Raw genomic sequence first — 26222 nt, 5'->3', positions numbered from 1 at the left:
CTTAACTGAAATTACTCCTCACCTTCACAAGGATGAATACAACCTATTTAGAGCTAGTGGAGGTGGGGGACCCTGGGTACTCACTATTTGAATCTTTTATATTTTAAAAAATATAAGCTTGTTTTGTTCTGCCATTCAAATTGGAATTAAAATTATATTTTATAAACTTGTAAAATGTTTAATGCCTGCCAGTGCTGATGAATACATTTGTATAACCATTTAAAGTAATTCTGTTTAAAATAATCTTTGATAGACTAGTGTTTTCACTTCAGGACTCCAGGGACAGAGAGAGATGTCGGGTTAATATTATCAGAAGTAATAGTTAGCAATTTTAAGTAGCCTTTCTCTCTACTCTGTGTGTTATTATATTTAACAGTGCCACTCTCTTGTTTTTTTCTCTCTCCTTCGACCACTTTCCCTCTTTCCTTCTCTCTCAGTGCTCATTTTCAAAGGTGGTTCATCTACAGTAGCTTTGTGGTCACCATGGAAACACTAGCAGGGGAAAGCCAGTGCTGAAGTCCAGAGATGCTGAAAGGATTGAAGACAGACAGGGAGAGAGTATCTCACTGGCAGTGCATACTGTATGTACTGTATGTAATTAGCATTTCCTGTTGTGTAAATTACTGTACCAACAGCAAGCATAAGTGAAGGAACTGCCTGTTTTTTCCGTATTTTTTTAGTCCCCAGAAATTTAGTTTTACTTACTGGTACTGTATGTTTATTTGTGTGTAAATCTTTTTCATTATATATTGTTGCAGCATATTCATAACATGACGACCAACAGTTTGTACAATATTTTAAAATGGGGACTCACTAGTGCCTTGAACAATTTTAACACTGTAAGTTTGCCGTGTTGTCAGTGAGAACTGCATGGTTCTCAGATTCAGACTTTGCGGTGGGCACAAAGCACCACTTTGGTGTAAAAAAAATGGCAGATGGCCCTGGCAGAACACATTTCTGTACCTTAATGTCACGTTGGTATGAGGGTATGTAATACAGTGTATTATAGTGAGAGGTGGCTCCTTGAGTAAGCCACCATCTTGGCTCATAACCCAGGACTAACAGTGTGGCTGTAAGCCATGGTGGTTGCCTGGTAATTGGGAATGGAGCAAAATTAGACACAGCAGGGCTGAGAATAGAGAAACTGGAATGAGCGTAATTCCATAGGATGGAAGGGAGCAGTCAAGATTTCAGTTGAGGTTTCTAGAGCCAGACGGGGCGGCCTAATGGTCCTGCGGAACACAATGCTCTATGAGATACATGTAGTTTGAAGAAGATACAGTGAGGATTTACTGGGGTGCGTCACAGGATCTGGACAGATACAGTAGGTTGTGTGGGTTACTCGTTTACCAGGCCCAATGGTAAAGAATTGCACTGCTGTGGAAAAGGAATGACTTCCTGGCCCAGTGCTGACAGGAGGTGTTAGTACGTGGATGAGTGAAGTATTGCCTGGTAAGGGACAGTAGCAACATACATTGCCTTACAAAAATATGCAGACTTTTGCACTGTTTTCACATTTTTTTAACACTTGCAGTCATGAAAATAACTTTGCAAAAGAATTCTTTTGAAAACCCAGGCTTGAGCAGAGCTACATTTACTCCGATAATAGATATGTTGCATTATGTTATTTGCAGTCTGGGATATTTTGATATGTAACAGTAGTAGATCCGATAGGTAATGCTGTTGTTTATTGATGTTGTACCATTTTTCCATCTATAGAATCCCAGTATAGTCTTCATAGTATGCGCTGATGGCAGTGTTGTAGAAGAAAACAAATAAAATTAGATGCAATAGTAATAACAACACCCAAGAATTAAGCATATTGAAAGGTTTATAGGGTGCTTTAAACCACAGGACAAGGAGCTGTGACCCCCAAGCAGAGTGAGGAGTGACCAAGGGGAAGCTAATAAGATGAAGATGAGAGAGAGAAGGGTATTAACGTTTAATATTTACAGTTTTCTATTTGAGGAAATGATGTTAGGAATGATTACAAATTACTGACAGCAGAGGTCATTAGAACTTGGCTGCTGTCATCCTTCCAAACTTCCATTATACAGTAAACTCCATTACATTCCCTATATACACTGTCGATATCTTGAACATAAAGACTTCTCTTTTGCTATTTGTAGAAAGAAAAAATGGAGATGATAGTTGTTCAGTTATCTGCATGACTGCATACTTTTCGAACATTCCTTTATAGCTATGTTGTGTTCCTTTTTATTAATGTTTTTCTTACAAAAGCAAAAAAAAAACTTATAACAAAACCAATAAAAGATATTTGCATTTTAAATGATATCCTTTAATGATATAGTACAATTCTATGTGTAAAAACTAGTTTAGATGTGCACAGTTACTGAACATTACAGTTGTATAACAAAAATTAACCGATTTTGTCAATTTTTACTAAAATATGCACATATTAAGAATGAAGATAAAATACACACATTTGATTCCAGAATATCACAGATGGACCATTGTTAAGAAGCATATTACAGGATTACAGGATGTTTTTTTTTTTCTTATGATGTTATTAAGTGTGGTAGGTTCAGTAGTTTACAGGGATTGTAATCGCATGTTCTTAATTTCAATATTGTCAGAGTTTCTTCATGTGGTTAAGCACTTCCCCTGCTTAGAATCAGCCATGCCTCATCACCTCCACACTCCTCAACTTCATGTTGGCCACATGTTGTGCTTGAACCCTGGAGTGAGGTGGTCAGACAGGTGCTCCTTTCTGCACCTGGTAGTGGAAGCCAGTCAGGTTACAATGTTCACTGGAGGAATGGCACAACTCACACAAGCTATAGGATCCTACAATTATCTGGTTAGCTGTTAAAAGGTCAAGACTGCTCCAGCTAATTTCTGTCATGTGGGCATTTAATAACTGTTAAATGGCACAGCCTGGACTCAGATACCGGGATTATATTTTTCAACAAAGCCTGTTGTTTTACTCAACCGGGAGGCCATAAAAGTTTACTGAATTAACACCTACACAAGTTGTAATCTCACTACAGAGTTCTGCTATTCATATACTGCTTGTGGAAGAATAGCCATTTTGTCCTTGTATTTCACACTGTTGCCTAGCAAGCCTGTCATCCCATCTGGGGATTTTTCGGGTAAGAACTCTAGTTTATCTTGTGTCAGCTTGCCAACCTTGGACAGGGTAGGTATGTTACAGTGTTCATCGACTAAGGCAGTTTCAGCGTAACCTCCCTGCCAGGCTTGACTGCTCGCAACCTCATGATGAACAGTGCTGGCAGAGGTGTAATGACTCCTCCTGCACCTCCTGCACCACAGCTTGAAGCAGCCATGAAGAAGGACTACAGTAGTTATGATGAAGAGGATGCTGCTTGTGAGCCACACCACTGTTGCGAGGTCTAGGTTCCTGTTGGTGACAACCACAGCATCTTTTGCTAGGGTATGAAAGATGGCACACTGGTCACCGGAGGGCTGGGAGCTCTGGCACGTGACGCAGAGGATATAGTTTGTGGCTGGTGTGAGTCTTTGCAGGGTAATGGAATTGCGGCCTACTGGCACTGTTTCTTCCCGGTGAAAATTCTTCCTGGAGAAACCTGACAATATGCTGTTCCAGTTTGGACGGTACATCATTCTGTAAAGGTTTGCTGGGCAAGTGGAAGGGTTGGGCAACCAGGAGACTGAAGCGGAGGTAAATGAGATGTTCTTTATTTCCAGGTTCATCTTTTTGATGGATCTGGAGCAGATTTTCAGAAACGCCTTAAAGCAAAAGGCAAAAAGGAAAAATTATTATTATTATTATTATTATTATTATTATTATTATTATTATGCTAACAATGATATTTTCCCTTTCACTTTGTTTAAAATGAAAAAAATGAAATTGTCAGTGTTGAATTACCCTAGATTTGGATGTACTGTAATACTGCATAAACATGTTGACTGTATATTTCAGTATCTAGTATGCTGGAATTTATACTGTATGACATTTAACGGGATGTACTATACCTTGATCATTCAACTGGTTAAAATAGTTTCACATATTTAAATAAGTTGCATCTGTTGAGCACAAAATTTATTTTTCTTTAAGTGCTGTGCTACATGTGGAATACACATTTTTGCCATTCAAGTTATATTTTATTTTAAAACCTTCTTTTTTCTACTATAGATGTTAAGTAAGTATTGTCTTTTAGTTTTTTTACAATTAGAAAAAGAGATTCATCATCCTTAAATAATTAATTTCTTTATTTCTAATAGTCTACATGACGTAAAGTTATCGGTAGGCACTGTAAGCACATTATTTACTTTGTAACTGAAACCTCAGAATATGAGTTGGTACATCTGAGCCCCTTACTCTAATTTCTTCTGATTATTTTCCTTTTAATCCTCTGAGGTGGTGAAGCACCTTGAAAACATTTAGTCTTCAAACAGCTGGTTTCCAAGGTAACAGGTCTTTGTACCGAAAACAGCATTTGATCAGAATAATGAAGTTCTTAAAGATTTTGTTTGCACAAGCATACAAAAGAGTTCATTAGCCTGCAGCTGCTGAAAAATTTAACACGGCATCCTTGTTTTTGGGTTTTCTTTAGAAAATAACATTTGAAAGAAAGATTTAAAATGAACTCGGTAAAAGGTTTAGACCTATTTACACCTAAATACAACCTATTTTAAGAATAAGAAAAAAAATCTCTGTGAATCACGCAAACTGATTTGCAATATATATTTCAGTAATTTTAACCATGGTCTCCATAGTTTGATTACCATGGAACTAGTCATATTTCACTAAAGAAAACATTCACAGAGTTAATGGTTTTAACCATAGTGTAAACCTAAAGAGATAGTGTAAAATGACTTCATGAATGCTTTACTGTTGCAGACCATACAGACCTTCAGAAACATTAGTATGTAATTCTAGTTTAAAACTAGAGTTCAGAGTAGTTCAAAAATACTGTACCAAAAAATTTGATTCAGGAATATTCCATTCAATCCATCTCATCAATCCATAAGGTTGATTCCATAAGCACATTGCACAGGACAGCAAGCCTGATCTACGTATTCAGCAGATCTTAGAGTTTTAATTCAAATAGCAACTCATTCTTGTCTTCAACAGTTTTTGCTTTCTTTATAGTAGAAAACACTTGTGAAGCTGTTTTGTAGGAAGAAATTACCAAAAGATATAAAATTCATTTCCAATATGTTTTCCTTCTTTGTATTTAGCACCACATAAAGAATAATTCATTAGAACTCTGCCTCCCTTTAAAACAGGGTAGCCTTGATCCGGGATGCTCACAGAGTAGAAGGGTTTGTGGAAGCTTATGTTTATATGAGTAACATAAGCTTACAATAACTATCAGAGGAAGGTTCAATGCATCTGTCATTCTTGGGCCATTTTTCCCCAAAGAACCTGCTGACTCACATTTTCATAGCAAACAGTTTTGTTAAATATTGGCTAGATTGGACATACTGTACTAGGTATCTTTGTCTGAATTCCTAAGGCTACCCAAGAAAGCATTCCACAGTAACCAAACAAGGTGAATGCGCTCATGGGGCTCATCTGTAAACATACAGTGTATGTTTCTGTAAAACTAGCCTTTATTTCTGAATCCATTGCAATATTAAAAATGCATTACACTAGCCAGTTTGACATTTGCTATCTAGGTTAATTTGACACTGGATGTCCCGTGTGAGGCGAAAGCATTCCTTACCAAAATCAGACAAGAGCCAGACAAGAGCCTATAACCAAAATGAAATGGGCATTAATCATACATTGTTATCATTGACCACATAGGTCACCACCGAACAAATTGCTAGTTATGAAGATTCTGAAATCATTCATCTGTTGGCTTATTTTGGCTGTTTTTTGGTGATAAACATGCTCTTCTATCATACTCTGTCCTCATTTGTCATTATCAGTAATGACATAGTAAGTTGGCCAAAACTTTGTGGCCAGCATGTATATAATAATAAAGTTGCATGTCTAATATGCCTCTAATATACTATAAGATAGACTAGAGTACATATTATCAAACATTTGTATTTGTTTCATGCTACAGTAAGTCTTACCAAACTGATCAGAATGAATAATACAATATGTTCTTTTTACATTAAGACCATGACTTCAATTTACAGGTATTATAACTCTGCTGTTCAAATGAAACAAAATGTTTAATTGCAATCAGGTATAATGTGTCAAAAGACACATTCACTTATTATTATGGTACATGAAAAAACAATGAGCAAATTAAATCTTTAGACCTGAAATTTCAATTGATCAAAACTAGAAGCCTTACAAATGCTTGGAGCCTCTTTTACATAAGAGCAGTTTCATATTTCATACCAGCAAATGCCACAATTAATCACAAAGAAGCTGAAATGACAACAGGAAAGAAATGCACATATGGCTTCCTTCTTACCTTTAATGAAGCTTGCAGGGATCTGACTGTAGGTTTTATAGCAGAATGACAATCCAGTTGTCACAGACGTCCAGTAATGTTTGCATCTAAAATAACACATGAGCTTTGCTCTTAATACAGCTACATGTTCCCTGTTTTTGAGTTCACGATGAGAATGGAGACAGTGCCTGCAAAATGCGGAGAGCAGTATTTAAATCTGACGCCTGGCTCTGATGACGTTGGTGATGCACAGAAATCAATGCTTTTCAAACAGCTCAGTGCAGAGATTCTTCATTAAGGAGGCTATTTTCAGAAGCGTACTTTATAGATGAAAAATAAAGGTGTGAAAGTACAAATCAGACTATAAAAGCAAAAGAAATTATGGGAAAAATAACTAGTCATTAGTTTCTTGGCTCCTGCTAGCTTGTAACCAATCACATTCCAGGGACAAATGCAGCTGTAATTGTGTTAGTAAAAAAGCACAAATAAAACACACTGATAAACAATAATAAGCACATACTATTTCTGATAACACTACCTGATAAAGTTCAGTCAGGCAAAGACCAAACATTTTCCAACACAATGTAACTTCTCTGATCCTGTCTCTTATGGCATTCTTTCCAATTTTTAATTTTTTCATTCAGCTAATTGTCTTTTATTTTCTTTTTATTATCTGAGAGCAATTGCAGATCAAAAGTACACACAGTTCAGTATTGTGTTTTTCACAGTACTGAAACTTCACAGTTGTGCATTTTGAATGTTTTTTTACATCACATTTTGGCATCCTTTTTTGAAACTCATCTGTCATAAAATTGTCCAGGTATTAAAGGAAACATTTTTAACACATACAATAGCAGGCTTTCTATCAAATTGTGCACAATATCTTCTGGGATTGCACTATTGTGTGTGTGGCTGATTGGAAAGAATGATTGAAAAATGAAATGCACTGTCTCTGTTATTTCTGTAACCAATTTAATGGGTGTTTCAGTACTCCCCTCAATTGAAAAAGCAACATTTTACTTAAGCATTGTTTTTTTAAAGATGGGACTCAAATCACACCTGAAAACATGAGAACATTTAGAAAATACTTTCTTCTTTGCTACAATTTTTTTTAATCATTCCTACCTGAAAAGTGCTGATAAATCAATGCACACTCTTACAACTCCAGAGTGCTAGAGTAGGTGTTAATTACCTCTGTCAGTACTGCTTTACTTCTCTGAGGAAAAATCCTCTAAAAACTCAGTTGTTTTATACAACTCTCTTTACTCCCTTACTTGCCTATGTGTTAGACAAGTGATCACATACTGAAATTGGACCAGACCTCTCTCTGGGCCCAGCAAAAACACAGAAATGGAACAATACCACAATAAAAATATATCTCAATAAAAAACAGGTGTTATATTGTGAAAGAAACTTATATTAAGCAACAAATGATAAAATGGAGCTTTGAAAATATTTCCTGTTTTCCTAGGTCTCTTTGTGCAATAACATCACATATTTTTGATAAATTAGTGATGTGTAAAAGCATCCAAGTGTCAGTTTTGATAAATTAATTTTTAACAAATTTATCATTCATAAACAGCAAAGATGCCATACTGTAGATGCACTAATCATACTTCAGGTGACTGCAAAAATACAGTGCCCTCTACAAGAATAGAACAGTAAAGTCCAAACTGAGAATGCTAACCACTGCACCACCATATTATACTGTAATATATTATATGAATTACCTTAAATAACTCTTTGCTCAACTCTAATTAGATGCGCTTTTGTACAGTAAGTACTGTACATTCTTTAAAACCACAAAGCTAACTATCTTTGAGCTTCTCTTTCACAGTGAAAAACATCATCACTATATTAAAAGAACTGACCAGAAAAGGTTTTTGACCCATTATTAACATTCCTGCTTTATAAAGAATATTATTCTTTTTCACATCATTTTTTTCTGAATAAGATGATTTAGAAGTTACATTGGATATATACTCCTATTCATCTGCAAGCTCTCACTAAACTAAGACACATAAAATAACAGTTATCTTAAAACAATTAAATAACAAACACAACGAGAATCCTTCAGTAAGTGATTCTTGCCACTGAAAGTTTAGCATATTGTTATATGTATTAATGTACTGAATGACAATGTTAAACACTGTAGAAAACAATCAACTCAAGAGAATGTGGACAGGAAGCTTGGAAGAATACACAAAGAAAGTTAACAAGATCTTGTTCATGTTTCACACAGTGTATAACATGGACATGTGATAGAATAGAAAGTTTCAACAGAATAAAGTCTTCGATGTTAAACAGGCCATTGTCACCAGGATAATTGATGAGGGTTCTTCTTATTATTGTCGACAGTCCGTGCAGTCAGATCTTGCATTGATTTTTGGATAAATGCACATCAGCGCCATCACTATGTAGCAAAACAAATGGACTCTAAAGCACTCAGGTGCTTGAATATTCATCACTTTCTTTAGATATACAGTATATGGCCTAATGGTTTTAACAGTAATCCCTTGCTCAACACAACCCCAGAGCACCAAAACATCCACAACTTCCCATAAAAAAAGAGTAAAAGAGACATAAAGAGATGTGTAAATTACATTTATTCTCAGCTCAAACTCATTTCACTCTCTGATATCCCAAACTAGGTGTGTCAGCTCCACAGCAATTCAGGTTTCTGTTTCAGATACTTGCATTTAGTCAAAGCAGTCTTAGAGATCAATCCAAACATTTTTTTATCATCTGATTTACATTAAACATCTAAAAGTATAAAACACCGAGAAAAAACAGGAAAGGACAGGGGAAAAGACCTCCTTGCTTCCATATAGCAAAGTGTTGCATGCTGTCGATGTCTGTAGCCCCTTCTAATAAACAATGCTTTTTATGCTTTTATACAGTTATTTATCAATTAAGTGTGGTTCGGGTGAATATGGTATTTCTTATCACAAGTAAGTGATTCAGTGTGTCCTTCAGTGTTGGTAGATTGCGCATGGCTCTCTAACTATTTTAACGTCAGGTTTAATACTATGAGTCACATCCTCACCCCACTCTCTCTCACACATGATGGTCACATGCATATTTACACAAAATCAAAACAAGAGTGAAACTGCTCTAGCTGTTCACCATTTTTTACACATGTTTTGACAGTGCTGCCATTAATGGGTTCAGAAAACCTTTTTAATTAAATACATCCACATAGGAAATGAATTATTTGAGGGATTCTTTTATGTGCTGTTCCTATCCTGAGATTGAGTATGACCTTCTTGGAAATACCGTTTTGACATCAAAAGAAAAAATAAGACAAACCATTTTTTTTTCAAAAGATGAAGCTCTTAAAATTATGAATCATTTCCTAATTAACTTGAATCCAGTTTCTCTGTTCAGAAAACGACACCCTCTGTCCTCTGTCCTTAAAGAAAATAGTTTGTTTTAAAAAAACAATTTATAGTGATTTTCTTTTCAAAGCGGTGTTTGGTTACTGTTATGATTTTATTAGAATAATGCTCTAGCCAAATATAGGAGAATAATTTTCTGTCCCTGTAACTTCAATGTAATACCTCTCTAATCTTTGTGTGCAAGAAAACAAAATTAACAAGGTTCTTCAGTTAACTTATTTTCTTTCGGCTACTAAATGACTCACTATAGCTTTTCAAAAGCACAGCCGCCCACCGCACTACCTTGACAACCATTACTCTCTGTCATGTTTTCAGAGATAGGGCAGCAAAGTTTAACACTTTAGTCTCTTGTGAGGCCTTTTCAGCAAGCTTTTCTCAATAAGATATTTTGTGCATGATTCTCTCACAGCTTTTTGTACCACATGATTAATTACCCTCTCATTTTCTACAGTATGTCAACATGACTGAAGACGTGAAGGATCAAGTTCAATTACTGACAGATCCAGTTACACAAGATTCCTCTTTCTAAGTTTTATTTTAAGACGCAGGTGGCAACAGGTAAATATTTCAGGTTTTTTGGCTTTTTACCAATTCCGAAATTATAAGTACATAAATATTTTTTTTCTACAAATGAAATGACAATGAAATCACACAAGACCATCTGTATGAAATGAATGGAAATCGCTTTTTTTCCATGATTTTGCAGTGCTGAGATCATTGAATATCTCACGTATTTATGGCGGAGCTATGCTCTTGTAATTCTTAGAAACCAGGATTAAATCTTCACAAACAACCAATGTATTCTAAATAAAAAATAAACACGTTACAAGAACTTGCACTTTAGTTTTGACAAAACTTTTCAATGGCCAAATATTTTGTCTTCTCACACCTGAAAAAGGCTTAACATTCAAAAACGTTGATTTTTATTTTTTCCATAAGAAATTAACTTTCACCTATTCCTTTGCTCCAAAAGAAAGCACATTATGTAAGATGCCGTAAATCTCTGAAATGCAAGATTGTTAACATGTACAGTACATGTGAGTGGTGTAAGACGGTTGATCCTTCGGTCTTCTAATTGCTTCTGCCAATACAGATTTTCGAGGGAACTGGAGACTATTCCTACAAAGAAACAGATACAAAGCAGGATACACTCTTGATGGGAATCAGGCACACAAACACACTCACAGCAGGGCCACTTTCCCAGGAAGCCAATGAACCTACAAAAAATGTCTTTGGATTGTGGAAGCAAACTAGAGCATCCCGAGGAAACCCACATAAACGCAGGGAGTTTGCCATGCAGTTGGTACCCCAGGAATTGTACTCAGAACCCCAGCATTGCATAGCACCACTGTTAACCACAGCACCACCATGCCACTTGTGTAAGACAGTCATTAAAATAAAAAATAACAGATAGCCTCACCACAGAGAGGCTTGTGATGTAGAGTGCTGGTATATAGTTCATGAGAGTCTGGCTTCAAACCCCCAGACAAGTCTGCGGAAGATGATGGCCTGGGTTCAAATCCCAAAACTACAGAGTTCTAGTTCTGTAGCCAAATAGGATGCTTTTTCCTTCGTTAATAAAAAAAAGACTCATAACATTTTGATATGAAAAGTAATTTTAAAAAATTGTTTTATGTCATTTAACTAGCAACTATGACACTGGAAAGTACTGTACGTGCAAAGTATCATATTATCATGAGTAACATGACATCTAGTGGTGAGAATGCAAACTAAAGCTCAGAAAACCACGGTTAAAATGATGAGAACTGCTAGACAACTTTAGAACGATCAAAAATACAACTAAATGTGTAAAGTATTCTGTACCATCAGAACTGTTCTGACAGCACAAGTTTATGCCAGGGCATATAGTACAGTATGTTTTAAGGCATCTCTTCAGAAAATGAAGCATCAAAATGGAACCAACAGCCTAAACCTGTGACTTGGGTTGAGAGGGGAGTACGGATAATAAATAGAAAATTGCAGCCGCAACTATAGGTAAAATGTATTTAAAGAAATATGCACAATTTACAATTAACCATCTTAACAATCTACTGTAGCTGTAGTACAACTAAGGAAAAGGAGAATCAATATGCAGTAAATTCTTAATATAAAAATATTCTGTAAAAGTCATCATAAAAAGATAATAACAGGTACAATTTCTTTATTCGTATATTTCTTCAATCTCATTCTATTAAAATAGCTCCCATGTGAACACTCACAATTCCTCATTTTCTTGGCGTTCTGTCACACACCTTTCATTGTTAACTACCATTATTTTAAATACAGTATTTGTGATATTGTAAACTACGTACAACTTCACTCTGTTCTCAAGCATATTGTTGTAACATTGTCTAAGTTTGGGTGATCAGTTTACTAGAAAAGAAAAACATATTGGTTAATTTCAATTTTTTTGTTGTTCTCTTCCCTTAACATGACAGCGAAGCCAAGATCTCAGAACTGTTGAGGTAACAGTCAGTACTTACTTCTGGTTTAAACTCAAAGGCTACAGGTTGCACATTAATGTACAGTACACTTACCCTGTATGCTCACATGTCTTCCTTTTAATACTGTAACAGTATTATTTTAACATTTATCTTTTTGCCTTCAGTGAAAGAATTTATTTAAATGAAGTGGCATTACAATGTGTGCACAGTATTCTTACAAATTACAAAGTGCTTAGTGATGAGTAGGTCTTTCAATTGAGATTCTTTAATCCACAGCCAAAGAAGGCTGAAACGTTGAAGAACAGCTGGTAAGTTGTGTTTCTTTTCTTCTCTTTTCAGCATGGAATAAAATTTTACTTATTTCTTTGCAGCCTACGCATGCTGATGCACTTGAACTTGAACTATTTCAGCACACTGTACTGGGATATTGCCAACTGTAACACAGCTAATTTGATGCACAAATAAAATCTAGACCTGCTTATGGGCAGCACACTTCCACCTTGAGTGATGTTTTTTGGATTATTTGATATTTGATGGAGATCTTCTACTACTTACTGAATAATGCTAAATATGCAGATATTCTGACTTGAATAAGACAGAAACTGGAAAAGACCAATGTGAATTTGTTAATTTTTACACCTTCCCATTACTCCTCAATGTAGGCCTTTTTTTACTCTTATGTAATGGCACCTTCAAAGTGTATAATTATATTACCAATACAACACAGGCTACTTAGAACAAGTTTGCTAGAAATATTAAGTAGTCTGTTTTGGTATTTCTTTCTTAAAAACTAATTGTCATTTCACATTACTTGCAGTACACAAGGTTAGTTAAGGATTAATGATCTTTGATCGCAAGAAATAAATCTACAGTGCAAACACAAAACCAGGAATGACCCATGATTTAAAGCTTGAGTTAGGAGACAGGGGAAGATTTGAGAGTTTGCAGGTAAACAGGCTTACTGTGAACAAGGTAAAATGTTACGCTTCTGCTCCTGACAAAAATGCTGTCAGTCACAACCTGAAAACTGTTTCATTGTTGCAATGAAATACAGTATATGTGCCACCTCAGTAATTTTTTATAAAAGGCTTGTAACAACTCTAAACTAAGAATGTCCAGTAACATAATAACAGTTCAATATTACCCTGATAATAACAAATGAGAAAATTCCCCACTCATCAATGTGACAACTAACAAAAAACAAACGAAGCCTTTATTGGTTCATTCTGTATTTTATATTATCTATGGGCAAAACCTGCCCTCGCATTTTGTTCTCACGGTTGTCATTTATCAGCTAGGTTTGTTGAAATGCAGATCTTCACCCTGACAAGACTCTGACTGGCTCTCCACATTTCCCAGGAAGGACTGCTGGTCCTCGGGTATACTCCTCACAGCAGGAGAACTTCCTACCCTTGTCAGCAAGGAGCAATCCTCCCAGCTGTAGTCCAACTCCTTGAAGGCATGCAAGAGAAAGATGCCAATGATTATGGTGCCAAACCCACTGAGGCTGGCGAAAATGTCAGCCACGCTCATGCTATTCCACTCCTTGAAGAGGATCACCGAACAGGTGATCACGGCTGTGGTGAAGAACACATAGTACACAGGAGTCACGATGGAAGTGTTGAAGGTGTCTAGAGCTTTGTTGAGGTAGTTGATCTGGATGGTGATGGAAACCAGCAACATTCCCAACAGGATGTAGGCAAGCGGCTCTTTGTAAACTGGCTTTTTGTCAATAAGGTCTTTGATAACGAGGCCAAGCCCTTTCACAGATGATACAGAGAAGGCGCCGATCAAGGAGCAGATGGAGATGTACACCAAGATGTTGCTTTGCCCCCACTTTGGAGCGACAGCAAAGATCAGAACAAGGGAGATCACTACTAAGATGGTCGCAAACGCTAAGAATCCTGGAATTGAGAAAATGGTATAAGAGAGCCAGACTGAGTACAGTATATGAAAATCTGAAAAACAGTGGTACAATGAAACCCAGTGTGTCCCATTGTACAGTAAACCATAGGTTTAATGGACTAATAGGTGGGGAAGGGTGTCTGTTATTGTAGAATGTGCATTAAATCAAATTACCTTTGTAACCCTTACTAACTAATATGAGATAATTATTGTATATATACTGTATTATATATATGCTTTATGAACGTTTTGGCTTATTTTTTAACAATTTAAATGAAATCAACACAAGGAATGGAAACTGTTATTTTTTATCACAAATATATAAGATGTTTATTTAATGTGTTGTACATATACTGTATAAAATTTGCTACAGCAAATAAAACCACTGTTTGCATCTAACATTTCCTTAAAGGGCATTATTGCTATCTCTGCATTTTAAAACTGCTGTATGCAGTATTTATTTTTACCTTATTTTATTATTTGTGCAGATTCCTGTTATACTGTATGTCCGGAATTTCTGACAAACACAAAACTCAGACAAAATTCCCCCCTTTAGCAGATTTTGTGCATTAAATCCAAAGTGTGTTAAACTAGAGGTTTACTTTTTCATGAAGGGGCACAATTGAATGGTTTGGAATAAAATATGAATGTCTTAAGTATGTATGATTTTATACAAAATTTTATACAAAATTAAACATCATTGTAAGGGTGTGAATACTCTTGCGAGCAATACTTTTGCCTACTATAGGGATTGCAGAATAAAATATGAAATTATAAATAACAAAATACTTTGAACTTAAATACTGTAGGTAATCTGCATCAAAACAAACTAACACGGCAATTGTACAGTATATAAACTGACATCGCTTCTTTGTTTTGGCAGCTATATCTGCAAGATTTATCAGTGATTGTATCCAAATCAAATATATCAATAATAGATATTTTATTCAGTCTGTGGGTCAGCTCTCTGACATAATCTGTAAATTTACCAGTTCCACCCTCACTCGCAATTTCATTGCAGTGCATGCACCCAGAATTCTTGACACATTCAGCAAAATAAACTTGAATTCAGTCAAATTAGCATCACAGTTGGAACATTATCAACAGTCAAAAAAAAAGGGCTGACCTGGGCTTTGCAATTTCTCTCCCATTTCCTGTAGAGATTTCACCTCTTCATCCTGGGGAGAGTGGATAACCATCATGGTGGACCCCAGAACACTCAGCATACAGCCCAGTTTTCCATGAATGTTCAGCCGCTCACCCAAGAAGTATGAAGACAGCAGTGCACTATAACAGGTAACACAGTAGGTCAGTGGGGCTGTGCAGTGAATTAGCATCCTTTTCACATTGACATGTGGAGCATTTTTAGAACTGTTTAGCAACCATATGTAAATATGTAACTGTTTTTTGTTAAAATACTCTGAATAAATATATAATGTTTGGTAAAGGATAACCAATTCCTGTTTATATGACTCCTTATTATAATAATTATAAATGGATTAGTTTAATCATAACCAAGATTAATAATGATTAATGATTGTTTTATTATATAATTACATATTATTAATAATAATTTATCTGCAGTGATGTTTTGATTTTTCCCCCAGAGATACTTTAGTTATGCTAGTACAGCATAGCAATGTTCCAATTCCGAATTTTTCTATGCATTGAATAATGTAAAAACATTACATCCGTACCTTATGAGAACACTCAGGGCTCCTAAGGGAGTGACCAGTGTGGCTGGAGCAAATGTATAGGCTGTGAAGTTCGCTGCTTCCCCAGCTCCCACTGAACAAAAATAGTATTGAATCATTAAGAATTATTTTTTTTTTGCAGTTCCACAGCGTGTTCTGCAAGTACAGGGCAGCTATGACACCCAGGCCTGAGCGCAGAAGACGTATCTATTATGAAAATAGCTCAATAAAGATTTCAGTATGCCAACAGATAAATTACAACAAAACCGAGAAAGGTCATGGGTATAACTCTCCTGTCAATTGCAAGCTATGAGTCAAGTATTAGCTAACATATTTCCACGCAGTAGAGGAACAAATAAATCAAATGAACAGATGCCATCGAGTATTGGGCTGGTGATTTGGGATGGAAGATTTGATTTAATCTGAAAGCCCCTGCTCTTAAAGTATACCCTATTGGTGCAAAGGAAGTATTAAGCTGTGTGTACAGTATGGAAATGAAGTAAGGAAATGAAGTTGGGGAGATATCAACTATGACAGAATACTTCCGAGACTTACTTGAAATGAGCCCAGCCCACCATATCCATTCCTTGAGGTATGCATGGCTACCCTGCCCTGCAAAACAAACAAGCAACACTGATCTGGAGGGCAGGCCATAAAATATACATAACACAAGAAAATTCACAGAATGCCACCCAGACACACTCAACCACAAACCCATTCTGACAGCAGAATGTAGAACTCAAGTGTTTTCTCCCTGTTATTCTGTTTTCATATGCTTAAAATCAATTATTAATTCAACCAACAAAACCATGATGATAATATTTAGACAGCAAGATAAAAATAACTGAAAGCACTGGATAAATATACAGTATTATGCCCGATAAGACATAAAAGCGACCTGTAGTTTGAAATAGAATTCTGTATTTCAGTACTGTATACTGGAAACTCTTTCTGTCAGAACAAATTTATTAAATGACATATTTAGTGAAGACTAAATCTAAAGTAAATTCATTTAAAAGTAGAATGTCCAATCCCAGGCTTGGGGGCTGCTGTTGTCTACAGTGAGGTCTACTTTCTAGTTCGGCTTTAAACACCATAATTTAACTAATTATTGGCCGTTTATCAACTGTATTCAGAGTTGGCCATGCCTGGTCTAAAGGATCATACAGTAGCTCAGGCATAGCTCCACTACCATATGAATTAAAACGGTGTTGGGATAAATCTAATCTAACTAACAAATAGTTAAAGCTGTAAGCAAGACAACAATCACCCTTTTAAACTTTGGTTCATGCTGCCAGGAAATGAAAGGGTTCCAACGTATCACAGGTAAAGGTCTGACTGTACTACTGTATGTTCTAATCTAGGTGGTAACCAGCACCAAAGCCACAGGGGCCACAGTCCAGAGAGATTAATAGCTCTTGGTTTGAGATTTGCGTCAAGTCACATGAAGGAAGTAAGTAGTCTAGATAGCTAATTAAGACGTATCGGTCATAAGATTTGCTTCAACAAGATAAGTGAGTAATTTGTTTCCGATTCCCACAACACTTTATGTAAATAAGCTTATTCAGTATTCAATATTAAAAGAAATTCAATTGTATCCAAGAGGATTTAGCCCTGAAGAAATTAATTAGGATTTTTTAAAGGATTATTTGAAAAGAAAATTAAAGAAACAAGACCGTCTTGGGTCTAACAGGCAATCTCTAATCCTTGGCATGGAAATACTCAATTCAATTGAGTTCTGTATCTTTCAATTAGTTATTAAATTGGTCAAAGATTCACATGATCTTTAAACACTGAGCACAAACATGAAGAACTGAGGCACTTTGGAATCAGGGTTGCAGTCCAAGAAACTAGACCATCCTCATACACAGTCCAGAAGAGTCCTACCAGCTCATCCGTCACCCTAAATCACCTGTTTCTGAGGATTGGCAACACTGTAAGTTGCTGAGCAATTCAACAAGTTATAGTAGAATTAAGGGAAAGATGGTTTCAAAGACCTCTAATATAACTAATGAACAAATAATGAATGTTCTAAAACTACTGTTTAATTAATCATGTTTACTTGCTCCAGATTGCTTTAGAAGAGGCACTAACCAACATTTACTGTTAAGCAACAATATCTAATGGAATAATATCTACTGCAACAGGGTTGAACCCCCCTACACTTGAGGTACAGTACACTCAAGACTTCTAGACTGTGGTTCTGTGCTTGGTTAAGCCATGTGGCAGAACTGCTGTATACCTACTGTAGGTGTGAAAGAGCAATATGCATGTACCAGAAGCTACTTCTTTTCCTCACCTTTAACAAGTCCATCCTATAAGAACCAAAACATTTCTAAAACATTACAGAACTGCACAGGCATTCTAAAACTTGACAACCCCCCTAATTAATCTTACCTGCTCGAAGCATTCCTTTCTTAGCCAACTGCAGCAGCCCTTTCTTCTTCAGTATGAAGCTGCTCCCTGTGAGAATACTGGAGGCTACTGCTAAGCCCAGTCCTATGTACATGTGGTACGTTCCACTAAAAAAACTCTGCTCTAGGAAGGTCCCATTCGATTCATTCGCAGATTTGGCGAAAGATGCCTTCATGTCCAAGATCTTGGTGATCTTACAGAAGGCCTGGAGCGATGAGGCTGGGCAAGTTACAGGTAATACAGCCCCTGGGGAAACAATACCAATGACAAAAACAAAAAAATAAGACTTGCTCTTTTGCTTAAATAGTTGACATTCCATGCTGTAAAACAGAAATATGTAACCCTTCCTCGTTACATTCTGAAGCGGGGTGTTGGTTCACTATTTAATTATATAAGAAATGTATTCAGAAATATTGTAGTTCAGCAATTGCAACATAAAATAACTACCCATCCATCTATTTTCTAATGGCTTTGACCAATGCAGGACTGTAGGAGGGCTAGAGCTGGCCCCTGCAAGCATTGGCGTAAGGCAGGATATACCCTGGATCTGATGCCTGTCCATCACAGGGCACACAGGCACAGACTCACACTCACACCAGGACCAATTTTCCCAGAAGCCAACAAGCACGTCAGTATGTCTTTGAATGGTGAAAGGAAACCAGAGCTCCCAGAGGGGACCCATGTGAATACATGGAGAATATACAAATTCCGTGCAGATAGCTCCCCAGGAACTGAACCCATGACCCCAGTGTTGTGAGGCAGCGATACTAACCATTTTACCACTGCCCACCCTCATAAATTGACAATTTCTGTAGAATGATCAAGTTAAGAGGCATAGACTGGCTACGTTTTGAGAAAGAAAAATATGCTTTATTAAAAAAAACAGCCATCATAAAAATGGTTTTTCAGATTGAAAAAAACTACAAAACAACCTGCAGCATGGTGGAATGACAGTTAGCTCTACTGCCTCACAGCTGGGGTTCATTTCTGGAAAGGGGCGTTTTCTCTGTAGATTCTACATGTTCTCCCATGTTTATGTGGAATTTCTCCAGGCTCTCTAGTTTCTTTCCATTTTCTGGACACACCTTGACCAGATTAACTTGTGTCTCTAATGTTCCAGGTTCAGTCATTATCCAGGTGGATGCTACACATTGGTGGTAGAGGGGAGTCCCCATTACCTCTAAAGCGCATTGAGTGGAGTGTCCAGGAAAGCACTATATACTGTACACAAGTTGTATATATACTATATACATATATATTCCCATGTGTGTATGCCCAGTGATGGACTGGAATTCCATTCAAGGAATAGTCCTACCTTGAGCCCTGTGCTTCTGAAGCTGTTCTATGTGACTGAAACCCAAGATCCTCATCTGAAAACAGAAGCCTTCTGACAATGGAATAAATAGTCTTTACTCATTTCAATTTCTCTGCAACCACTTTTGTGCCATTATTCTAATAAAACACAAGCACACATTTCCTTCCTGTTCAAACCATACTCTGTTCTATTAAAAGAGTGTCAATTTTGAAAATGTGAAAACCAACAGATGAGTCAAAATCATATTATTCATCATGTAATTAATTCTGTTTAACTTTTTTAACATGACTGTTTAATTAGCAATACAAGTGTTCATATAGTCCTGTTCTCCATTTATAAAGTTATACAGTACGTCCTTTCAGTACAAATAATCTATATAACCTTATATCTTCTTATCACATTTCTTACATCTTGCAGTGTGTGCTTAGTTGATTTCTAACTTGTCAACCTGTCTATCTGTATCAAAGGATAGGGACTGGGGTAGGGTACATGGTTTGGAGAAGAATTAAAAAAAAATCTTAAGGTGTTTTTTAAAGTTTTTTCTCCAGAGCAAAATTTGATCCCTTAAATTGTGGGTGAAAAAAAAAGTTAAAATGTGAAAATCTGTCACAGAATTATGTAGTCATTGACGGAGAATGGTAAAACTAATTTCTGGCACTTAAGCTCAGATATTTAAATTACTGCAAGTCTAAGAGGTTTTAAGAAAAACTCAAACCACACCAAAAAAAATTCTGAAATACATTCTTCTAAGAGGAGGTGGTGTTGACAGGTAATATGCTGTGCATAAAATACATTCACAAAGTTATCAGCAAAATAAAACGTTTTTGAAGCACTATAATTTAATTAAACAACTATGACATAAGGAAATGTATTATTGCGCCTATTTAACACAAATTATCATTTGTGTCTGATTAGTGTCTTCAGTAGCAATAATCAACAGGGAGTCTATAGTGAAAATTACTAGCTACTGCAGAAGCGGGTGTGGTCACTGTTGAAATCAACACAGGCTGTACATCTGTAACAGACACTCTCTTTTGGGATTTAACGCACAGAGCCTGGACAAGCACGTGCCTGTTCACTGGTCTCTGATTTGAGATGCCACTCACTGTCCAAGCTCATCTCACAAATGTTCGATGGATTCAAGTCTGGTGAGTAGGGTATCCTCAGACTAACACTCAATTCACATAGCCATTATTAAACACGCTGCATGAAGATGAGCACTGCATCTCGGGAATGTTGTCACATCACAGAAAGGAAAGCAGTCAACTTCCCAGGGCATGATCAATGTAGCACTGTGCAGTTCACTACAGCTGGCATCTATTGTGAATAAATACTCCTCTTGAGACAATCATGCTTGGACTTCCCCCTCAATTACTCTGCGGTATACAACTAAGAACACGTCATATCAAGGTGGTCTTCACAATCCCTTTACTAATTAAGCTGGTTTACCTTAACTAACGACTAAAGAGGACTTGGCTCTTGAATGGGTGTCAGGCATGTAAATGATCACTATTTAGCAGTCGCCTCAGAGTTGAACAGTTGATGTGTGGAGTGTAACTTAGCAAGGTGTTGTGACTCATGGTCTCCCAGATTGTGGCCCGTCATTGATGGGCTGTAATGTTTTGCCAGGATAGATATTGTTGGTTGTGAACACTTACAAAATGGAGAGTATCAATTTCCGAACTTGTAATTCAGTCTCCAATATACAGATGACACTAAGGTATTGTTCTCTTGACAAGTGGGGACAATAACATTTCTTTCTGGGTTTTCAGCAGTTTTCATATTCAATCAGCTCTCTCACTAATGAGAGTTAAGCCAAAATGACCTGAATGTATAATGTTCATTCATAAATGACCAATTAATTATAATTACACCAAAACCATCTAATCACTTTTGAAAATCTGCATTTCTACTGAAAACATACACACCTAGGTACAGGTTAATTTCAATGCTTAGTATAAATAAGTTGCACATAGACTTTGTGTTCTATTGTGTCAATCTGCCACCGAGCACAGCATATTGATTGATTGTCTTTACACTTAACCCAGATACAGTTTTATTACATGTGCAAGCTTCAAGTACAGAAGGTTAGCATTTTACTTTAGGAGTAGAATTGTTCTTACTCCCTATCCTTCGTAAAGCTTGCCTTTCAACTGAGAAAAACTTCAGGTCAGCTGACACAGTCAAATACAGTGCCAGTAATTTCAGATACACTGTAGCTAAATAATATTGGAAATAATCTAGAGTTCAATGATAAATCAATGACAATGTTCTTGTGAAATTCCGATTTTACTGCCCTTCTGAAGTTACATACGAATAAAAAAGTGCAAATTAAACCAAATTACCTTTCAGACTATATTTGCAAGACAAAATAGCCTGTGCTCCTGTACTATTGAACTGTAAATTACTGAATGTGATCTTACTATTTACTCTTTATACTACGTAGCAATAAATTGTACAGTATGTGTGGGCCTCCTAACTACATAGAGTATGACAAACAACTTTTCTATGGATACAACATTTACTATAAGTCATGTTAAAGTGTTATGTACAGTATGTCAAGCCTAAACAAACAACAGTAGACAGCAGAAATCATATCTAGGTCAACCTTTTTCTCCCACTGTAAGACTATTACAAGTACTGTACATATATACTGGAAACATGATGCGTGCATTCTCATTTGTTTCATAAGCAATGGATGACAGACATAATTTGAATGCCTTCAGAATTACAGGAGATTTTTAAACTTAAAAACAATGCAGAGTTACACAGACTACATCTGTCGATCACAATTGAATTACAAACTAGTTACACCTCTTTAAAGTGGTTTCCCAAGGTTAGCACCAAGAAACACCACATAAAGAAACACACCACACATTCTAATTGTTTGGCACAAGATATTTCATTGGGTAGGAAAACTAACTAAAATCCCTAAAAGCCTGTTACTTTGCAACCAAACTTTAAAATAAGAGGCCACTTCACAAAATGCCACTTAAAAGCCATTGTGGCTACACTGATGTTTCTTAAAAAACACTTTTATCACATATGAAAAAACATTTTGAAAAAGATCCTTTTACAGAGGCATGACCTGTATCATCTACATCCCCTTTATTCAATGCCTTATTGCAATCAGTTTCCACTTAACTTCTTGTGATGAACATTACTTCTGAACAGAAACTTTAAGAAATTTGAGGAAGTGACATTTGCTCTGTTTGTGTTTTAGTACCCACCTCCTGAAAGATGTTCATGTAAAGAACCTTGAGATAAACCATCCATCTTTTTTCTAACTGCTTTTTCCAATTCAGGGTCACGGAGTAGCCGAGCCTATCTGGCAAGCAACGGGCACCAGGCAGCATCACATGGCAGACACGTGTACATGCACACACTCACACCAAGGCCAATTTTCTCAGAAGCCAACTAACCTACCACTGTGATTATGGACTGTGGGAGGAAAACAGAGCTCCTGGAGGAAACCCAGGAAAACAAAAAAGAACATAAGAACTCCACACAGATAGCACCCCAGGTCCAGAATTGAACCAAGAGCTCCAGGGCAGTGCAGTGGCTCTGTGGCTAAGGATCTGCACCTGTGGCTGGAAGGTTGCTGGTTCGTATCCTGTGGCTGGCAGAGGAATCCTGCTCTACTGGGCACCTGAGCAAGGCCCTTAACCCCAATGGCTCCAGGGGCGCCATATAAATGGCTGACCCTGTGCTCCGACTCCAGGCTTCTCTCCCTGTCTGTGTGTCTCATGGAGAGCAAGTTGGGGTATATGAAAAAAAAAAAATTCCTAATGTAATAAATTGTATATGGCCAATAAAGTGATCTTATCTGTGAGGCAGTAATGCTAAGCCCTGAGCCACTATACCACCCTCAAGATACAGTAAACCACCTTTAAAACTAGGAGATGCTCCTTTCCACAGTCATGGAGAGGAGCAGAGTTCCTGCATGTACCATTACATGCTGCCACATTATCACATGATGAGGCAATACTGTTTGTTTTATTGTATTAGTTATCAGGTAAACAATAATCTATGCATGAAGAAAAAATAAAATAAAAAATAACCACATGTTCAAAGTTATTTTATTTTGCAAAAAAGAACGGGAGACAAAGGCGGAATGTGGGTTTGCGGGAAAAAAATGCTCTGAAGTTAGAGAAGACAGTGCCTTCAAATTTTAAATCTTCAAATAATTTGGTTATATACAGTGCATATACAATTGTGACAGTAACTTTATACTAAAAAGCCATTCTGTACACAAATGTAACATTTCCTCATTCCTAGCTGCATCACTCACAGAACTATTTTCCAAAAGCAAGGAGAACCGGTTCTGGCAGTCTGGCCGCTTCGAGTGGAAAACGCAACAGTATTACAAAATATAACAAATATACATCGTTTTTTTACGATTAACTATACCTGTCCAGTATAGAACTACCATGTATCAATAACCCACAAAGCCTTGAACTCATGAGATCGAAGTTGTTTGGATGCCGATTTCACTAACAAATTGTTAGGAAAACCTAAGAGGCTCAGTTTGTTATTTACATAAAAACGATACACAGTAAAATATCAGCTCTTATATGGCCACTAAGGAGTCTCCGTGCGCATGCAATGCAATGCCTGTTCTGTAACAAGGCGAATGGAAAAAGGGATAGGAAATTTATCATCTCATTACATATAGCGTATAGCAAATACATTACTATTTACTAGGCAAATGTTTGAAATCTGGCAATTAAACTAACCTAGACCACAAAGTCACTCAACATTGTCACAACTCGATCTTTATTAAAATTAGAAAATCAATTTTCTTGCTATTATGGGTGCACGTTTAAATAAATTAAACTTACTGTACAACTCACCTTGCACACAGGGTTGTTCTGGGGAAAGTCTCATTTCGTTTACTTCTGTCTCTCCAATAAATCTATTATAGAGTTACCGACATCAGTCTGGGTGACAAGTACAGTAGCTCCTCCTTGTGAGATACCGAATAAAATAAGAAACGCAATTAAATGTAAATTGTTATTTTGTGAACGCGTTTTCTTCTTCTGTTTCTTAGATTAAATGACATTTAGAAGGCTGGATTTGTCAAATGTCACGTAGTTTTCCGTAACTATTTCTTTAAAGAAACTAACATCGTTTTATCTCGTTTGTAAAGTAATGACAATTCCCTTCGAGAGCACAGTTTAACAACCTTAAATCCCTCCCACATTATCTCAAAATGGGATATTCAAGTCCCAACGAGACAACACCCAAAGGTTACAATACACCTGAACCATAAAGATACAAATATTCCTTGCAACGATACATGCTTAACACTGGAACTGGATTTGCGCAATATACAGTACCAAACGTACAGTAAGTGAAATTACCGGGGTAAAGTATGCTGGCTCGCCTGGGCTACTGTACATAACTTCAACACGGAAAAGCGGACTTGAAAAGTGAAAAATCTGTTTTTGATAAACTTCTGTGCAAATGCATCAATTCCTATACACTTGTAAGTAAATAAAGCCAGTAAGTGCTTCAATTAAGTCATTTAAGCGCTCAGGTAGAGGGATGATCGGAGCGATGATCACACTCTCGGTCGCACAACTCTGTTACACAGTTAGACCCTTAATTGGGTTATTAATTTGAAATTTGTTTTTGCATTTTAAACATGATGTAAAATAAAATCCCAATTTTATTACTCAAAATAATGCAAATATATCACTCAATCCGCCTCTTGGTTTAATTAAAGCTTATAATATATATTAATTGTACGAATTGAATGACGACATGTTTTACAGAACCGTGTCCGAGCACTCATTTTGCCTTTGGTTTAGACCGGGACACTACTGCCCTAACTCCACCTACTGGTTTATGTAGGAGACGAAAACTCTCTGGAGTACAAGTGGGAATAAGAAAGAAGCGCAACAGATTCTTTATATAAAGTTTTTCAGGTGCTAATAAAATGCAAGACATTATTGTTATCATAATTTCATATCAGGTTATCCAGTTGACTACAGGTTCTAAAATTCTGGAGCAGAAATGTACGATATACAAACATTTGTTTTTTTAAAATCTATAATTATGTATTGAAACATCTTATTTTAACTCAAATGTCTCAGTATCAAAAATAATCACCATGTAATTATCTAATTTTGTTACCCAAACTAAAGGTTCCTGTGAGTACTCTGGATTCCTCCCATGCTCTAAAGACACATTAATTAAAAGCAAGAAACACTTTCTTAAAGTTTTTTACTTCCGAGATTGACAACATCTGGTGTCACATTCTCTCCACCTCACATGTTACTACTACACCTCCTCCATGCATGCCTAGTTTTGCTGGTTCTCCGTTTTCTCGCTTCTCTCAGCGTGATGCTGCATGTCTTCATAAATTGGTATTGCGTATGAAATCCACTTCCTGTTTATTAGATCCCATTTCTACTGTTTCATTTCAATCATGTTTTCCTGCCCTCTGCCTTTTCGTCTTCAACATACTGTAAAGAATGAGTCTTTGAGGACTGGAGTGGTACCAATGGTCTTTAAAATGGCTGCATTTACCTCTGTGCCTAAAAAAACAAAAATGGCTCTGTACAACCTAAACAATCTTCGTCCTATATCCAATCAACTGTACCTAATCTTGCAAAAATTTTACAATCACTGTTGCAGGTCAATTAAACAACCATCTCATTGCAAAAAAAAACTTCCAATCTGGT

At 36.6% G+C, this 26222-nt stretch overlaps 2 protein-coding genes across 2 annotated transcripts; both read right to left on the bottom strand.

Annotated features, from left to right (window-relative positions):
• Window positions 1-2277: 2277 nt before the first annotated feature.
• Window positions 2278-6405, bottom strand: LOC148840725 (fibronectin type III domain-containing protein 9-like). The gene is made up of 2 exons (XM_088913749.1): window positions 6384-6405; window positions 2278-3732 (listed from the first exon to the last, which is right to left on the bottom strand). The coding sequence occupies exon 2, from the start codon at window positions 3694-3696 to the stop codon at window positions 3019-3021; it is 678 nt and encodes a 225-aa protein (XP_088769875.1). The 5' UTR covers window positions 3697-3732; window positions 6384-6405; the 3' UTR covers window positions 2278-3018.
• A 5950-nt stretch (window positions 6406-12355) lies between these two features.
• LOC148840724 (magnesium transporter NIPA2-like) lies at window positions 12356-24731 on the bottom strand. The gene is made up of 6 exons (XM_088912802.1): window positions 24387-24731; window positions 18201-18464; window positions 16359-16415; window positions 15807-15897; window positions 15236-15396; window positions 12356-14108 (listed from the first exon to the last, which is right to left on the bottom strand). The coding sequence occupies exons 1-6, from the start codon at window positions 24418-24420 to the stop codon at window positions 13495-13497; spliced, it is 1221 nt and encodes a 406-aa protein (XP_088768928.1). The 5' UTR covers window positions 24421-24731; the 3' UTR covers window positions 12356-13494.
• Between the last annotated feature and the right edge of the window lie 1491 nt (window positions 24732-26222).

Source organism: Atractosteus spatula, chromosome 1 (genome assembly GCF_055471065.1).
Source record: "Atractosteus spatula isolate fAtrSpa1 chromosome 1, fAtrSpa1.hap1, whole genome shotgun sequence".
In the NCBI taxonomy this organism is placed as follows: Eukaryota; Metazoa; Chordata; class Actinopteri; order Semionotiformes; family Lepisosteidae; genus Atractosteus; species Atractosteus spatula.
The sequence above is the reverse complement of the archived record's forward strand: the minus strand, read 5'-3'. Positions and strand labels throughout refer to the sequence as shown.

Excerpts from the sequence above, each read along its gene's own strand:
- LOC148840725 (XM_088913749.1), bottom strand. The coding sequence starts at position 3,696 with ATGAACCTGGAAATAAAGAACATCTCATTTACCTCCGCTTCAGTCTCC.
- LOC148840724 (XM_088912802.1), bottom strand. The coding sequence starts at position 24,420 with ATGAGACTTTCCCCAGAACAACCCTGTGTGCAAG. Across the intron at positions 18,465-24,386 it reads AGAACAACCCTGTGTGCAAG|GGGCTGTATTACCTGTAACT; the intron begins GTGAGTTGTACA and ends TTGTTTCCCCAG. Across the intron at positions 15,397-15,806 it reads GCCCTGAGTGTTCTCATAAG|TGCACTGCTGTCTTCATACT; the intron begins GTACGGATGTAA and ends TACCTGTTATAG.